The 13,789-nt window shown below is 39.2% G+C and overlaps 1 protein-coding gene across 5 annotated transcripts in view; it reads left to right on the top strand.

Annotated features, from left to right (window-relative positions):
- tfb1m (transcription factor B1, mitochondrial) overlaps positions 1–13,789 on the top strand; it is a 94,490-nt gene that overhangs the window by 78,439 nt on the left and 2,262 nt on the right. For 4 of the 5 annotated variants that reach the window (XM_062041877.1, XM_062041880.1, XM_062041879.1 and 1 more), the window contains exon 7: positions 9,538–9,665. In XM_062041877.1, the coding sequence (XP_061897861.1) occupies positions 9,538–9,665 (128 nt within the window). Of the gene's footprint in view, positions 1–9,537; positions 9,666–9,742; positions 10,615–13,789 lie in introns of those variants that run through there. The other variant, XM_062041881.1, reaches the window with a different exon arrangement.

The following is a 13,789-nucleotide window of genomic DNA, read 5'->3' as shown; positions in this document are numbered from 1 at the left end:
AACAAGAATGCTGCATTGTGTTGATGACGCATTCGTTCGCTTGTCGTTGTCAGATTTTGAGGACACAGCTAGAATGTGTCATCAATATCTATTATCACGATATACACAATAATATTAAAAGCTCTTTGGTCCGCCAAGTTTATATCATTTACTGTATATCGTCTATATCGTCCAACCCTAACCACCACCAGTTATAATGCGCTTACATACCAGGGAGGAACACACAAGTAGGAATGTGCACACGCACACACTGTGAAAATGGGTTATCTTTACAGTCGACACCCCAGCAATTGTATTACAATTCAGAATTGTCCAAATCTACCTTTCAGAATTGTGTTGATTGTGTTGATTTGTTAGTTCAGTAAATCTCAAACTGTGTTGCACGCGTACCATTAGTGGTACAAAGGCTCCATCTAGTAGTACGCCAAATAATCACTTCATTAAATATTCAAACACAGTGTTACTTTTCAAACTGTGTGTAATGTTACAGCGGCCAAAAATATTAAATATGCTTGTTAAATACACCCTCTTCCTTGTTTTTAATGAATATTTAGGTCTACAATGCTACTGTATTTTAATGTTGGTCATTATGGTGCTACTTGGAGAGCTAAAGTGGTACTTGGTGAAAAAAGTTTGCAAACCACTGGGTTAGTTCCTTGCTTTTTTAAGTTAAAGTACACACACTAGTCACACACACACACTAAACTAAATAATTAAACAAGCAATGACATCGAAACAACACCTATTGCCGTCATATTAGTGTATTTGACTTTATTAAATGTTTTGATAGAATTTTATTTTTTTTAAATAATTATTTGAAGTAATATATAAATGTATTAGAGCTGTTTATCTATTTTATGGAGGAATTTAGTTTATCATAGCACTGGCATCCAACGTTATTAAAAAAGTATTTTTTTTTTTATATTTTTTTTTTTTATAAATGTATTAAGCAATCAACAAAACAATACACAACAATACCACAATAATGCAATCCAATTTCAAAACCAAATCCGTCCCAGCAACATTAAGAACAACAATAAACAGAGCAATTGAGAGGAATTGAGGACACACAAACATGACACGGAACAATCCAAATGTAGTGAAACAAAAATGAACATTATCGACAACCAGGGGCGCCGCTAGGGATTTTGGGCCCCATGAAAAGAATTTTTACAGGGCCCCCAACACAGCGGCAACATTTTTTGATGCTATTTTACATACAATTATGCATTTTAATGGTATTTTTGACTATCATTACCATATTTTTGAAAGAAGAACAGCATCACAGTTGACATGTACAGTAGGGGAAGAACTGAGCACTCTGAATACAATGGAATTCATTTTGAGTAATTTGTTTGCTGCACCACTGATTCTTAAATTGGAAATAAACTCTTCCATGAAAAAATAGCAATTATAATCAGTGGAGAGAAAAAAATATCAGTAAAAACAAAAACGCCATCAGAATACAAAATGGCCATTTATGATTTCTCATAATTTAAATAGAACTTAAAGGCCTACTGAAAACCACTACTACCAACCACACAGTCTGATAGTTTATATATCAATGATGAAATCTTAACATTGCAACACATGCCAATACGGCCGCGTTAACTTATAAAGTGCAATTTTAAATTTCCCGCTAAACTTCCGGTTGAAAAAGCCTTTGGAGGATAACGTATGCGCGTGACGTAGCCCGGGGAACAGAGGTATGCCTTCCCCATTGAATACAATACAAAAAAGCTCTGTTTTCATTTCATAATTCCACAGTATTCTGGATATCTGTGTTGGTGAATCTTTTGCAATTTGTTTAATGAACAATGGAGACTGCAAAGAAGAACGTTGTAGGTGGGATCGGTGTATTAGCGGCTGGCTGTAGCAACACAACAAGGACTACTTACTTGGATAGCAGACGCGCTATCCGATGCTAGCCGCCCACCGCACGGATGGTCGGGTGAAGTCCTTCGTCGCGCCGTCGATCGCTGGAACGCAGGTGAGCACGGGTGTTGATGAGCAGAGCGGATGAGGGCTGGCTGGCGTAGGTGGAGCGCTAATGTTGTTATCATAGCTCTGTGAGGTCCGGTAGCTAAGTTGCTAAGTTAGCCTCAGCGTCGTTAGCAACAGCATTGTTAAGCTTTGCCAGGCTGAGATCTATTAACCGTGTAGTTACATGTCCATGGTTTAATAGTATTGTTGATCTTCTGTCTATCCTTCCAGTCAGGGATTTATTTATTTTGTTTCTATCTGCATTTGAGACAGATGCTATCACGTTAGCTCATGCTAAAGAGCTTCGTCGATGCATTGTCTGGAGATAAAAGGCACTGTGAATGTCCATTTCGCATTCTCGACTCTCATTTTCAAGAGGATATAGTATCCGAGGTGGTTTAAAATACAAATCCGTGATCCACAATAGAAAACGGAGAGAGTGTGGAATCCAATGAGCCAGCTTGTACCTAAGTTACGGTCAGAGCGGGAAAAAAAATGTATTTCACTGCATTCTAGTCCGTCACTCTAACGTTCCTCATCCACGAATCTTTCATCCTCGCTCAAATTAATGGGGTAATCGTCGCTTTCTCGGTCCGAATAGCTCTAGCTGCGTTGAAAACAATAGGAAAATATGAGGGAGTGAACAACTGACAACGTCACGCAACTTCCGGTAGGGGCAAGGTCTTTTTTTATCAGAGACCAAAAGTTGCGAACTATATCGACGTTGTTCTATACTAAATCCTTTCAGCAAAAATATGGCAATATCGCAAAATGATCAAGTATGACACATAGAATGGACCTGCTATCCCCGTTTAAATAAAACAAAATCATTTCAGTAGGCCTTTAAGCTGGTGCACTTGACTCTGTTCAGAATGAGGCATCATTTTGACAGAGGGGAGATCAACTATTATTGAATTAAAACACCTTGATAAATGTTTGACTGGATGGATTATTTAACTAATATAGCAGTAAAATGTAAAAATCCAGAGTTTTCTTGAGCTAACATGGTGAGAAAAATGAGCTAGCTTATTACCACAGACAGGGACAAAGTTAGTATGCATAACTTTCCACCACAACTAACAAACCCACCTTTTTTTTGAAATATTGGGTGACATATTGTCGACCCTTCAACTCCTTCTCCTTTCTTATTTTCTTTTCCTTTCTTTTTTGGCTGCCTGATTTTTGAGGCATACTGCTGTCTCCTCCGCTTTGCCCGCTCTGGCGCTGTCTGACTGTGACAAATCGGCGGTGCTCTACAAGCTGCATGTGTTGATGCTTCCAAAACAAATAAAGGTATTGTTACCAGGACATGGAAAATAAAACATGTGTGATTATATGTTAGTTAATAACTTAGTGTCATTACTTTTTCTGTATTATAATTTCATCATCATTAGGGGCCTCTCTGGGCCCCCCTCCATCATGGGCCCCCTAGAATCCGTCTCCTTTACCCCCCCTTTTCGGCGCCCCTGTCGACAACAGCATCAATATTAGTAACAATTTCAAAATAGCAGTGATTAAAAATCCCTCATTGATATTATCATTAAAAACATTAATAAAATAAAAAATTTGAAATGAACAATAGTGTCACAGTGGCTTACACTTGCATCACATCCTATAAGCTTGACAACACACTGTGTCCAATATTTTCCACAAAGATATAATAAGTCATATTTTGGTTCATTTAATAGTTGAAACAAATTTAAATAATGGATCCCATATTCCAATATATGACTCATTATTATCTAAACTAAATGCAGTTTGTTCTACTGATATCATTTCCATAGCTTGTGTGTACCAGTCAGTATGAGTTGGACTATCAACAGCTATCCATTTTTTAAATATTACCCTTTTTGTTATTATGCATATTGAAAGAAAAGCATTTTTACTCTTTGATGACACATTACTAAATTGATGGAGATCCCCAAGAATACAAGTTTGCAGTGTCATTGGGATGTTTATATTAAGGAATGTGATTGCTTCTTTTGTTGTTTTCAACCATAACTCTTTTATTCTCTGACATTCATATATATATATATATATATATATATATATATATATATATACATATATATATATATATATATATATATATATATATATATATACAGTATATATATTTTAAATAATTATTTGAAGTAATATATAAATGTATTAGAGTTGTTTATCTATTTTATGGAGGAATTTAGTTTATCATAGCTCTAGCATCCAACGTTATTAAAAAAGTATTGATTTTGAGAATTGATTCTGAATAGAATCGTTACCCCCAATAATCGAATCGAATCGTGTGGTGCCCAAAGATTGACAGCCTTACTCATTTTTATTAGAAATAGCAACCGTGGAGGATGCATGTGCATGTACGAGCCAGTCTGCCCCACAACCGGAGGATAGAGAAAAAGAAGGAAATTATTGATGACAATGTCGTACTGCAATGGTGTACTTGCGCAAAATTCTTTGTAAAACTTGACCACAAATGGATAATTCCCTGATGTCACCAATTGGAAAAACGAAACAAATCGGGCAAATTCCAAATAACTATTTTGGAAGAAGTATGAAGGAAGGCAAGATTGTTCTCCACCATGCTTCCAAAAACAGGTTCCAATAGGTAAAAAGGAGTTTGTTTTGCATCATAGGGCCCCTTTAAATCACACACTCTCAGATAGTCGGAAAATGCAGGCATGTGAAAATTCCACGTTTTTAAACATTCGTTTTTGTGTTAAAATATCACTTCCGCGTTTTTACATAAAATATTGTAGCGTGTAAGGATGGTAGCCGAAGGAGGAGTCCCAAATGATGGAGCTAATTGTTTTAATGACATTTAGACTTTGTTTTCTTATCTGCAAACGAGCAATGTCTATACATCCATAGCTTCTCAGCGCAACAACACCAGAAATGTCCATCCATCCATCCATTTTCTACCGCTTATCCCGTTCGGGGTCACGGGGGGTGCTGGAGCCTATCTCAGCCGCATTCGGGCGGAAGGCGGGGTACACCCTGGACAAGTCGCCACCTCATCACAGCACCAGAAATGTGTCCCGTGAAAAACAAGTTTGACCGGAGTTCTCTAACAATAGCAACATTTCCGTGGGTGAATTATGTAAACCCCACTGCAATATAAAAAAAATAGGCTCTAAACTAAATTTGTAAATACTTGCCTCAGCCACAGGTACTTGCTGTTCCTCTTGCCTAAACGCCGCACCAAATTGCAGGACGAGGGCGCCGAAACAAGCTTGCTGGTTAGCATAGTTAGCATCATCTAGCTAGCTTATTTGTTGTCGCCTACATTCGCTCTCTGAGCCTCAACGTTGACGGCTGTCTACTTTGCTGCTAATCATATTTGGATGATTACAATCCGAACACTTATTAGTTCTGAACCAGTTGTAGTTGTAGAGCATTTATTGGTAGCCAGCGAGAAGGTATATTTTTGATGTAAATGGAGGTCACAACACCGGACGCACGAGAGGGCGTGACTACAGGATAGATTTGTCAGATGGGTAACATTTTCTGCATTGTTTGCAAGCATGTAATTAATTTTACATTACAATTTCAATTATAATGTTAGTAAATGATCTAGTAAAACTTATGTTGTACATTCCATTGGACATGTAAGCGTCTAAAAGACAGCCAAAGAGGTTGGTAGATGAGAATAAATCTAAAGGTAAAAAATAGTATAGAAATGTACCCAATTTCAGGAAATTTAGTCTTGATTTTCTTTCGGGGCTTACGTAGCAGCACTTTATGCTGATAAAAATGTTCCTCTTTTTTTCATTAGTTTACTTCATTTTTTCTCAAAGGCTGCTCAGATTTCTGAAAATAGAAGTCTTCTAGCAGGAACGAAAGAACACAGACATAGATATTTTCAAAAATGCACATTTACCCCACACAAGTGTCCATATCCCACACCCCGGATTGTAAATAATGTAAATAATTAATTGTATATATTCTGATGATTATCTTGTGTGATGACTGTATTATGAAAATAGTAAATATCTGTATCATGAATCAATTTAAGTGGACCCCGACTTAAACAAGTTGAAAAACTTATTCGGGTGTTACCATTTAGTGGTCAATTGTACGGAATATGTACTTCAATGTGCAATCTACTAATAAAAGTTTCAATCAATCAAAAAAAAAAATAATGTCCATTATTTACACAAGTGGAGTTAAAGTAACATTTTGTCCAAGCCAGGAAAAGAAACCACATAAGACGTCACATACTGCAACAAGTCTGTACATCAATTTATTTGATGTACAAAGACGTGTAAATTATCTTTAAAATCAGCGAACACTTGAAGTTCACAGAGTCCAGGAAACAACAACTGATCTTGTTTGGCCCGCAATCTTAAGTGTGTTGGAATGTTGGTCTTCTGAGAGATCGAGTTTGACGCCTTTTTATTATTTCTTTGGCTTCTTCCAGAACAATTATTGTTACAAAATCTATTCAGTAATTGTTTATGGCGGTGCACTACAGCAACATATTAGCCACCACACCTTAAAAATGTGTTTTTTTACGTGAAAACAAAATAAAGTGATATCATTCTCCGCCGACACGTGTGTTCACGGACCCTGGGAAACATTAATATCATAATACACTAACATACACATCAACACCAGCAGGTAGTTGCAGTATAAATGGTTAATACAGTTGATCATTAGCACACTATTGATTAGTTATGCACCGAAAATTTGTCTGCCAAAAAAAGACGTACTTTGATCACCGGAAGACCGCTTTCGAAACCGGTCAATGTGATGAGGTAAGCCATACGCACGGGGTTGTACTGTGGACGTACTTTAATATATCCTAGATACACCTGGGGAAAGCGATCTTCAAAATTTAAGATGACAGTGGCAGCTTTTAAGGAGAGAAAGGCTCCTTGCAGCGCAAAGCAAATGTGACGACAGGTTCTCTGCAGCTCGCTTTTCGTCGCTGACATGGAGCAACAGAAGTAAAGTCTCTAAACACGAGTACAGTCTACAATAACACCAGAAATAGATGCTAGATTTTTATTCGACCAATTTTTAATAAAGAAAGAGTGACGAAAAGTATTGGAAAAAGCTCTAGAAAAAAATCTCAGTACGTTGTACAATAAGCAGCAATCATTGAAAAATAGAGCTATGTTAATCAATAACAGATTTGTTTTAAATGTTTAAATGCATTTCTTTTTTTTTACTTTTTAAAGAATTAATATGCATCATAGCAAATAATGTGATGTCATGTTGACCACGCCCCCACCGCCACAAGGATCTTGGCAATATAGGAAAAACCCTGCTATTGTTAAACAATCCATCTTGTGTGTCACCTTATTTGAGACCTTTTGGAATGTCTGATGACGTCATATGTTTTTCTCCCTGAACAGAGGAGGTGGTCTGTGACACCACCTGTCTCCCACTACAGCACCGTCCTAAAAGACTGCAATTTAGCATCTAACGAATAACAGAAGTTAGAAACATTCTGGTCACAGAATGCCATTTGTGCAATTTGTTTACAACTGAATGGAATGCTAACGTCGGGTATTCCGACTATTTTGGACTAATAGTAGTCAATTCACAGCGACTGTTCTGCCACACAATACCTAACGAGTTGAAATTACACTTCAACGACTGTCGTTGGCTTTGACAGTTAGGATTGCTCGTTTGCATCAAAACACTTGTTTTTTTCACTAAGATAGGGCAAAACCAGGCACAACCTCCTGGTTTTGGAGTATAAATATTTGGGGTTTTGGCACGAGCCTCTACACTAGATCTGACCAATCTAAGCCTAAGACACGATCTGACCAATCTAAGTCCATGAGCATGAACTGTTGAAGCCTACTCGGATGAGCATCGACACGTCTTCTCGAACAAACCAAACAGTCCAGTTGCAATCGATTGAACGCCCTGAGATGACTCCTGTAGGCGTGGTTTCTTCCTGAATTATTTCCAGCACTTAGCAAGTCAAGTTTTGGATTTTTTTTCGGTCGTCTTTATTGGTTTTAATAGTTTCGGACATGCTTAAGGCAAGGCAAGGCAACTTTATTTGTATAGCACTTTTCATACACAAGGCAGACTCAAAGTGCTTCACAGACAACAAAGTGAAATGAAAGAAAATAAAAGCAAAATTAAAATGCAGACAATAAAAATAAAAACAGTGCAGACGTTAAAAGTTAAAAGATTAAAAGACTTAGCTGAAAGCTAAGGTGAACATAAAAGTTTTCAGTCTAGTTTTAAAAGTAGTCAGAGTTGGGGAAAGTCTGACATCTTCAGGAAGTTTATTCCAGCTATTTGTTGCATAGTGACTGAATGATGATCTCCCTTGATTTGAGTTTATTCTGGGAACCGCTAACAGATTGGTCTCAGAAGATCTTAGTGATCTAGAGGGCTTATATAGTGGGAGCATATCATTGATATACTTCAGCCCTAGACCATGTAGTGATTTATATGTGAGCAGGAGGATTTTGAAATCAATTCTCTGAAGTACAGGGAGCTAATGTAAGGATTTAAGAATTGGTGTAATGTGCTCACATTTTTTAGTCTTTGTTAGAAGCAGCAGCGTTCTGAACAAGCTGTAGCTGCCTGACAGTTTTTTTGGGAAGACCTGCAAGGAGACCATTACAATAGTCTAGCCTACTGGTAATAAAGGCATGTACAAGTTTTTCTAAGTCTTGAGCTGACATGAGCCCTCTAAGTCTTGTTACATTTTTGAGGTGATAGTAGGCCGATGTTGTTGCTGATTTGACGTGACTGTCGAAATGTAAATCAGAATCTAAAATAACCCCAAGATTTCTGGCTTTATTGGAGGTTTTCAGGGACAGTGATTGAAGGTGTTGGATGACTTTAAACCTTTCTTTTTTAGCACCAAAAACAATTAGCTCAGTTTTATCTTCATTTAGTTGTAGGAAATTTTGGCACATCCAGTATTTGACTTGCTCAATGCACTGGCACAGAAGATCTATGGGGCGATAGTCATTTGGTGATAGCGCTACATAGATTTGGCATAGCAATGACTACATTAAAGAATATGACATGACCAAAAAGTAGTTGGAAGAAACTGAATTTAATCGCCTTCCTCATGTCTGCTGAAAGTTCACTTCCTGTCTTTAAAAAAAATGTCAGCCTTTTCGAGTAGGAGACGAAAGAATGTAGAATGTGCAGCTAAATATTGATATCTTATGCTAAGATAATAAAAGCTCCACGTGACTGCGATGAGGAGAACATGGTCAGTCAGGCAACAGACTGAGCAAACAAATAGTGGTGACGCTGCCACAGAAAAGGTATCTCAGGCCATGCCGTTACCATGACAACTGGAAGCTTCCTTACCAGTCAATCGTGACTTGTCTTTTTTTCTTTTTTTTTTAACTTTTGTCCAGCAAACCTGTTCTCTCCTCATTCTCACAAGCACACTTCTTTGCAATTTCCTTCCAACGTCAGCATTATAACACTTGCTGCTTGTGTGTGTGTGTGTGTGTGTGTGTGTGTGTGTGTGTGTGTGTGTGTGTGTGTGTGTGTGTGTGTGTGTGTGTGTGTGTGTGTGTGTGTGTGTGTGTGTGTGTGTGTGTGTGTGTGTGTGTGTGTGTGTAGGTGGATGTTGGCGTTGTTCACTTCACTCCTCTGGCTGAGCCTCTCATCCAGCAGCCCTTCAAACTGGTGGAGAAAGTGGTGAGGAATATTTTCCAGTTCCGCAGGAAGTTCTGCCACAAAGGAATCGGGTGAGTGTTGACGTTTAGTTTATTTCCTGCTCATGGCTTTATTACATTTAGGATTTACTGTACCACTCATCATACAGTACTTTTGAAAACGTTTCAACATCTGCAAAGCCCAGAAGTACCAGAATACCAAAACGGAGATGCCCACGTGGGCTGCCCAGTCGCCAATTTCCTCCCCCCTGTGCCTGCAAAGCGCCTCCATGCGGGCCCAGATAACAACAGAACACAGACTGTGTGAACGAGAGCAGCAATTATTAGTCACTGAGGTGACGCAGGAACGACGAGGCAGCAGATTTTATGTAATGACTGCAGCGTGTTGGCGGAAACTGAATTGTACTGGCGATCATAAAGCACAGCTGCACACGTATTCCCTGGTAAGGAGGGACATTTGACTGAATATGAACAAAAAATTGATCATTTAAAAATTGCCTAAATATCCTGAACTCCTGTTTCCATGCCAGTGTGGTGTTGAGCAGAATAATACTGTCTTAGTGGAGGTGGAAGTCACCATTAAATCAGTTAATTTGATTAGAAAGAAGGTTTAATTTATATTCTGTTGCTTCGATTAAGATTAAAAACCAGACCACAGTGCATGGAACTTTAAAGAGTTTCCACACGGGCGCTGCAATATGGCGCACATGAGTTTGGTTTTTGTTTTTTTATCAATGCACACATGTCAAAAGTGCAATTTCAATGTTGGTGATGTGCATTTATTAGAAGAAGAAAAAAAAAGTTTATGGCAAGCGGAAAATTTGTTGTTTGAATTGAACTATTATCCCTAAAATGTGCATTAACGCTACACTCTGTGTTTTATCTTTTCTTTTTTTTTTTTTTTTTTTTTTTTTTCTTCTGTGTTTTATCTAATTAAACAACTATTCGTTGTTGGTAGACTTGTTGGACTGACTGGCTGTGTTATCGCGTTTGCGACAGCACGAAGGTCGCAGAACAGAGACTCACTGCAGGCTTATACACACACGTATGCATCCACAGAAAATACATGCCACACACACACACACACGTACCCCACCCCTCACATCCCATTACCCCTTCGCCCTTCAACGGAAAGCGGAGTAGCGCCCCTTGTGGCTGGCAGCTTCGGGCCAAATGCCCGCGCCTTCCCCCTTCCTTACAAATCTTGAGTTGTATGTGGTCATATGTTTATGTGCTTTGCTCAAGGTCTCTAACTTGATGATTTGCAAATCATTTTCAACCCATATTCAATTGAATATGCTACAAAGACAACATTTTTTATGTTCAAACTGATAAACATTTTTTTTTTTTGCAAATAATCATTAACTTTAGAATTTGATGCCAGAAACACGTGACAAAAAAGTTGGGAAAGGTGGCAATAAATACTGATAAAGTTGAGGAATGCTCATCAAACACTTATTTGGAACATCCCACAGGTGAACAGGCAAATTGGGAACAGGTGGGTGCCATGATTGGGTATAAAAGTAGATTCCATGAAATGTTCAGTCATTCACAAACAAGGATGGGGCGAGGGTCACCACTTTGTCAACAAATGCGTGAGCAAATTGTTGAACAGTTTAAGAAAAACCTTTCTCAACCAGCTATAGCAAGGAATTTAGGGATTTCACCATCTACGGTCCGTAATATCATGAAAGAGTTCAGAAAATCTGGAGAAATCACTGCATGTAAGCAGCTAAGCCCGTGACCTTAGATCCCTCAGGCTGTACTGCATCAACAAGCGACATCAGTGTGTAAAGGATATCACCACATGGGCTCAGGAACACTTCAGAAACCCACTGTCAGTAACTACAGTTGGTCGCTACATCTGTAAGTGCAAGTTAAAACTCTCCTATGCAAGGCGAAAACCGTTTATCAACAACACCCAGAAACGCCGTCGGCTTCGCTGGGCCTGAGCTCATCTAAGATGGACTGATACAAAGTGGAAAAGTGTTCTGTGGTCTGACGAGTCCACATTTCAAATTGATTTTGGAAACTGTGGACGTCGTGTCCTCCGGACCAAAAAGGAAGAGAACCATCCGGATTGTTCGGCGCAAAGTGTAAAAGCCAGCATCTGTGATGGTATGGGGGTGTATTAGTGCCCAAGACATGGGTAACTTACACATCTGTGAAGGCGCCATCAATGCTGTAAGGTACATACAGTTTTTGGAGCAACATATGTTGCCATCCAAGCAACGTTACCATGGACGCCCCTGCTTATTTCAGCAAGACAATGCCAAGCCACGTGTTACATCAACGTGGCTTCATAGTAAAAGAGTGCGGGTACTAGACTGGCCTGCCTGTAGTCCAGACCTGTCTCCCATTGAAAATGTGTGGCGCATTATGAAGCCTAAAATACCACAACGGAGACCCCCGCACTGTTGAACAACTTAAGCTGTACATCAAGCAAGAATGGGAAAGAATTCCACCTGAGAAGCTTAAAAAAATCCTCAGTTCCCAAACGTTTACTGAGTGTTGTTAAAAGGAAAGGCCATGTAACACAGTGGTGAACATGCCCTTTCCCAACTACTTTGGCACGTGTTGCAGCCATGAAATTCTAAGTTAATTATTATTTGCAAAAAAAAAATAAAGTTTATGAGTTTGAACATCAAATATCTTGTCTTTGTAGTGCATTCAATTGAATATGGGTTGAAAAGGATTTGCAAATCATTGTATTCCGTTTATATTTACATCTAACACAATTTCCCAACTCATATGGAAACGGGGTTTGTAAGTACAGTAGATAGGAAGTTCTGTATAAAGTGTCAGGCAGCTGAAGGAACTCTTGTTCATTTACTGTGGGAATGTCAGAGAATAAGACTTGTGGTCTCGTGAGAATTGTCTTGTTTGTCTATCCTGGGCCACCGTAGGTCACGTGAGGTGTGTCACCACAGCTGCTAATGTTAGCAAAGTTAGCTCCTGCGTGTTGAACTGCAGGCGGCTGGGAAAAAAAAAAAAAGTGGTGTACGAAATAAGCTCAGCTTCCTCATGAACATGACATGTTGAGCACTACAGCCTACACTCACCAAAGAATGGCAAGGTTTGGGCCCCCAGAGCCGTTTGGTTTTATTACGTAATAATATTGGATTAGATTTTATATCGCGCTTTTCTATTGTTAGATACTCAAAGCGCTCACAGAGAAGTGGGAACCCATCATTCATTCACACCTGGTGGTGGTAAGCTACATTTGTAGCCACAGCTGCCCTGGGGTAGACTGACCGAAGCGAGGCTGCCAGTTTGCGCCTACGGCCCCTCCGACCACCACCTACCATTCATTCATCATTCATTCATCATTCATTCACCAGTGTGAGCGGCACCGGGGGCAAGGGTGAAGTGCCCTGCCCAAGGACACAACGGCAGCGATTTTGGATGTCAAGACGCATGGAGCGAACCTGCAACCCTCAGGTTTCTGGCACGGCCGCTCTCCCCACTACGTCATACCGCCCCATTTGACATATTAAGGCAGCACTTTTCACGCTTTTGGGCCGAACCTTTTTAAAACTCTTCTATCCAGTTTGAAAGCAGCAGCTGAAGAAAAGAGACATGAACAGACGTAGCAATTGATTGATTACAGCAAAGTTATTGAGTTTATTTTCATTTCAGTGACTGGGCCTAGTCCCACAATTGTAATAACACACATATAATACCTCTGGACATCGCATATAATGGTTTTTGACCATTACATTCGCTAAATCTATTTAATGACTTTTAATGCTTTTAAATGTCCGGCGGAAACCCTGCTGGAGTTTAGTTTTGGACTTACTTTGTCCTTCTCCTTTTCCCCTATCTTTACCATGTTCTTTACCATGTTCTTTACCATGTTCTTTACCATGTTCCCACCTTTTACGCTGCATCAGCTTCCTGTCCCTGCACAATGTATGTCTGCTCTCAAAATGTCATTTCTTTCAACTTTTAAAAGTGCAATGACAATGATGTGCTATATTTTCCTAATCTATAGATTACAAAAATACATAAACGGATTTAGTGGATTTAACGAATAAAGTGGATTTAGAGCAATCAGGAAAAGCGGTAGAAAAGTCAAAGTCTGAACGATGGTCACACGCATAGGCGCCGATCCCGGGTGGGTGCTTCGGGGCCCGAGCACCCACCCGGGATTGATGGCAATTTTCAATCTTTAAAATCATTTTTGAAAAACCAAT

The sequence above is a fragment of the Entelurus aequoreus genome, linkage group LG03 (genome assembly GCF_033978785.1).
Source record: "Entelurus aequoreus isolate RoL-2023_Sb linkage group LG03, RoL_Eaeq_v1.1, whole genome shotgun sequence".
NCBI classification, from domain to species: domain Eukaryota; kingdom Metazoa; phylum Chordata; class Actinopteri; order Syngnathiformes; family Syngnathidae; genus Entelurus; species Entelurus aequoreus.
This window is presented reverse-complemented; position numbering and strand designations above follow the sequence as displayed.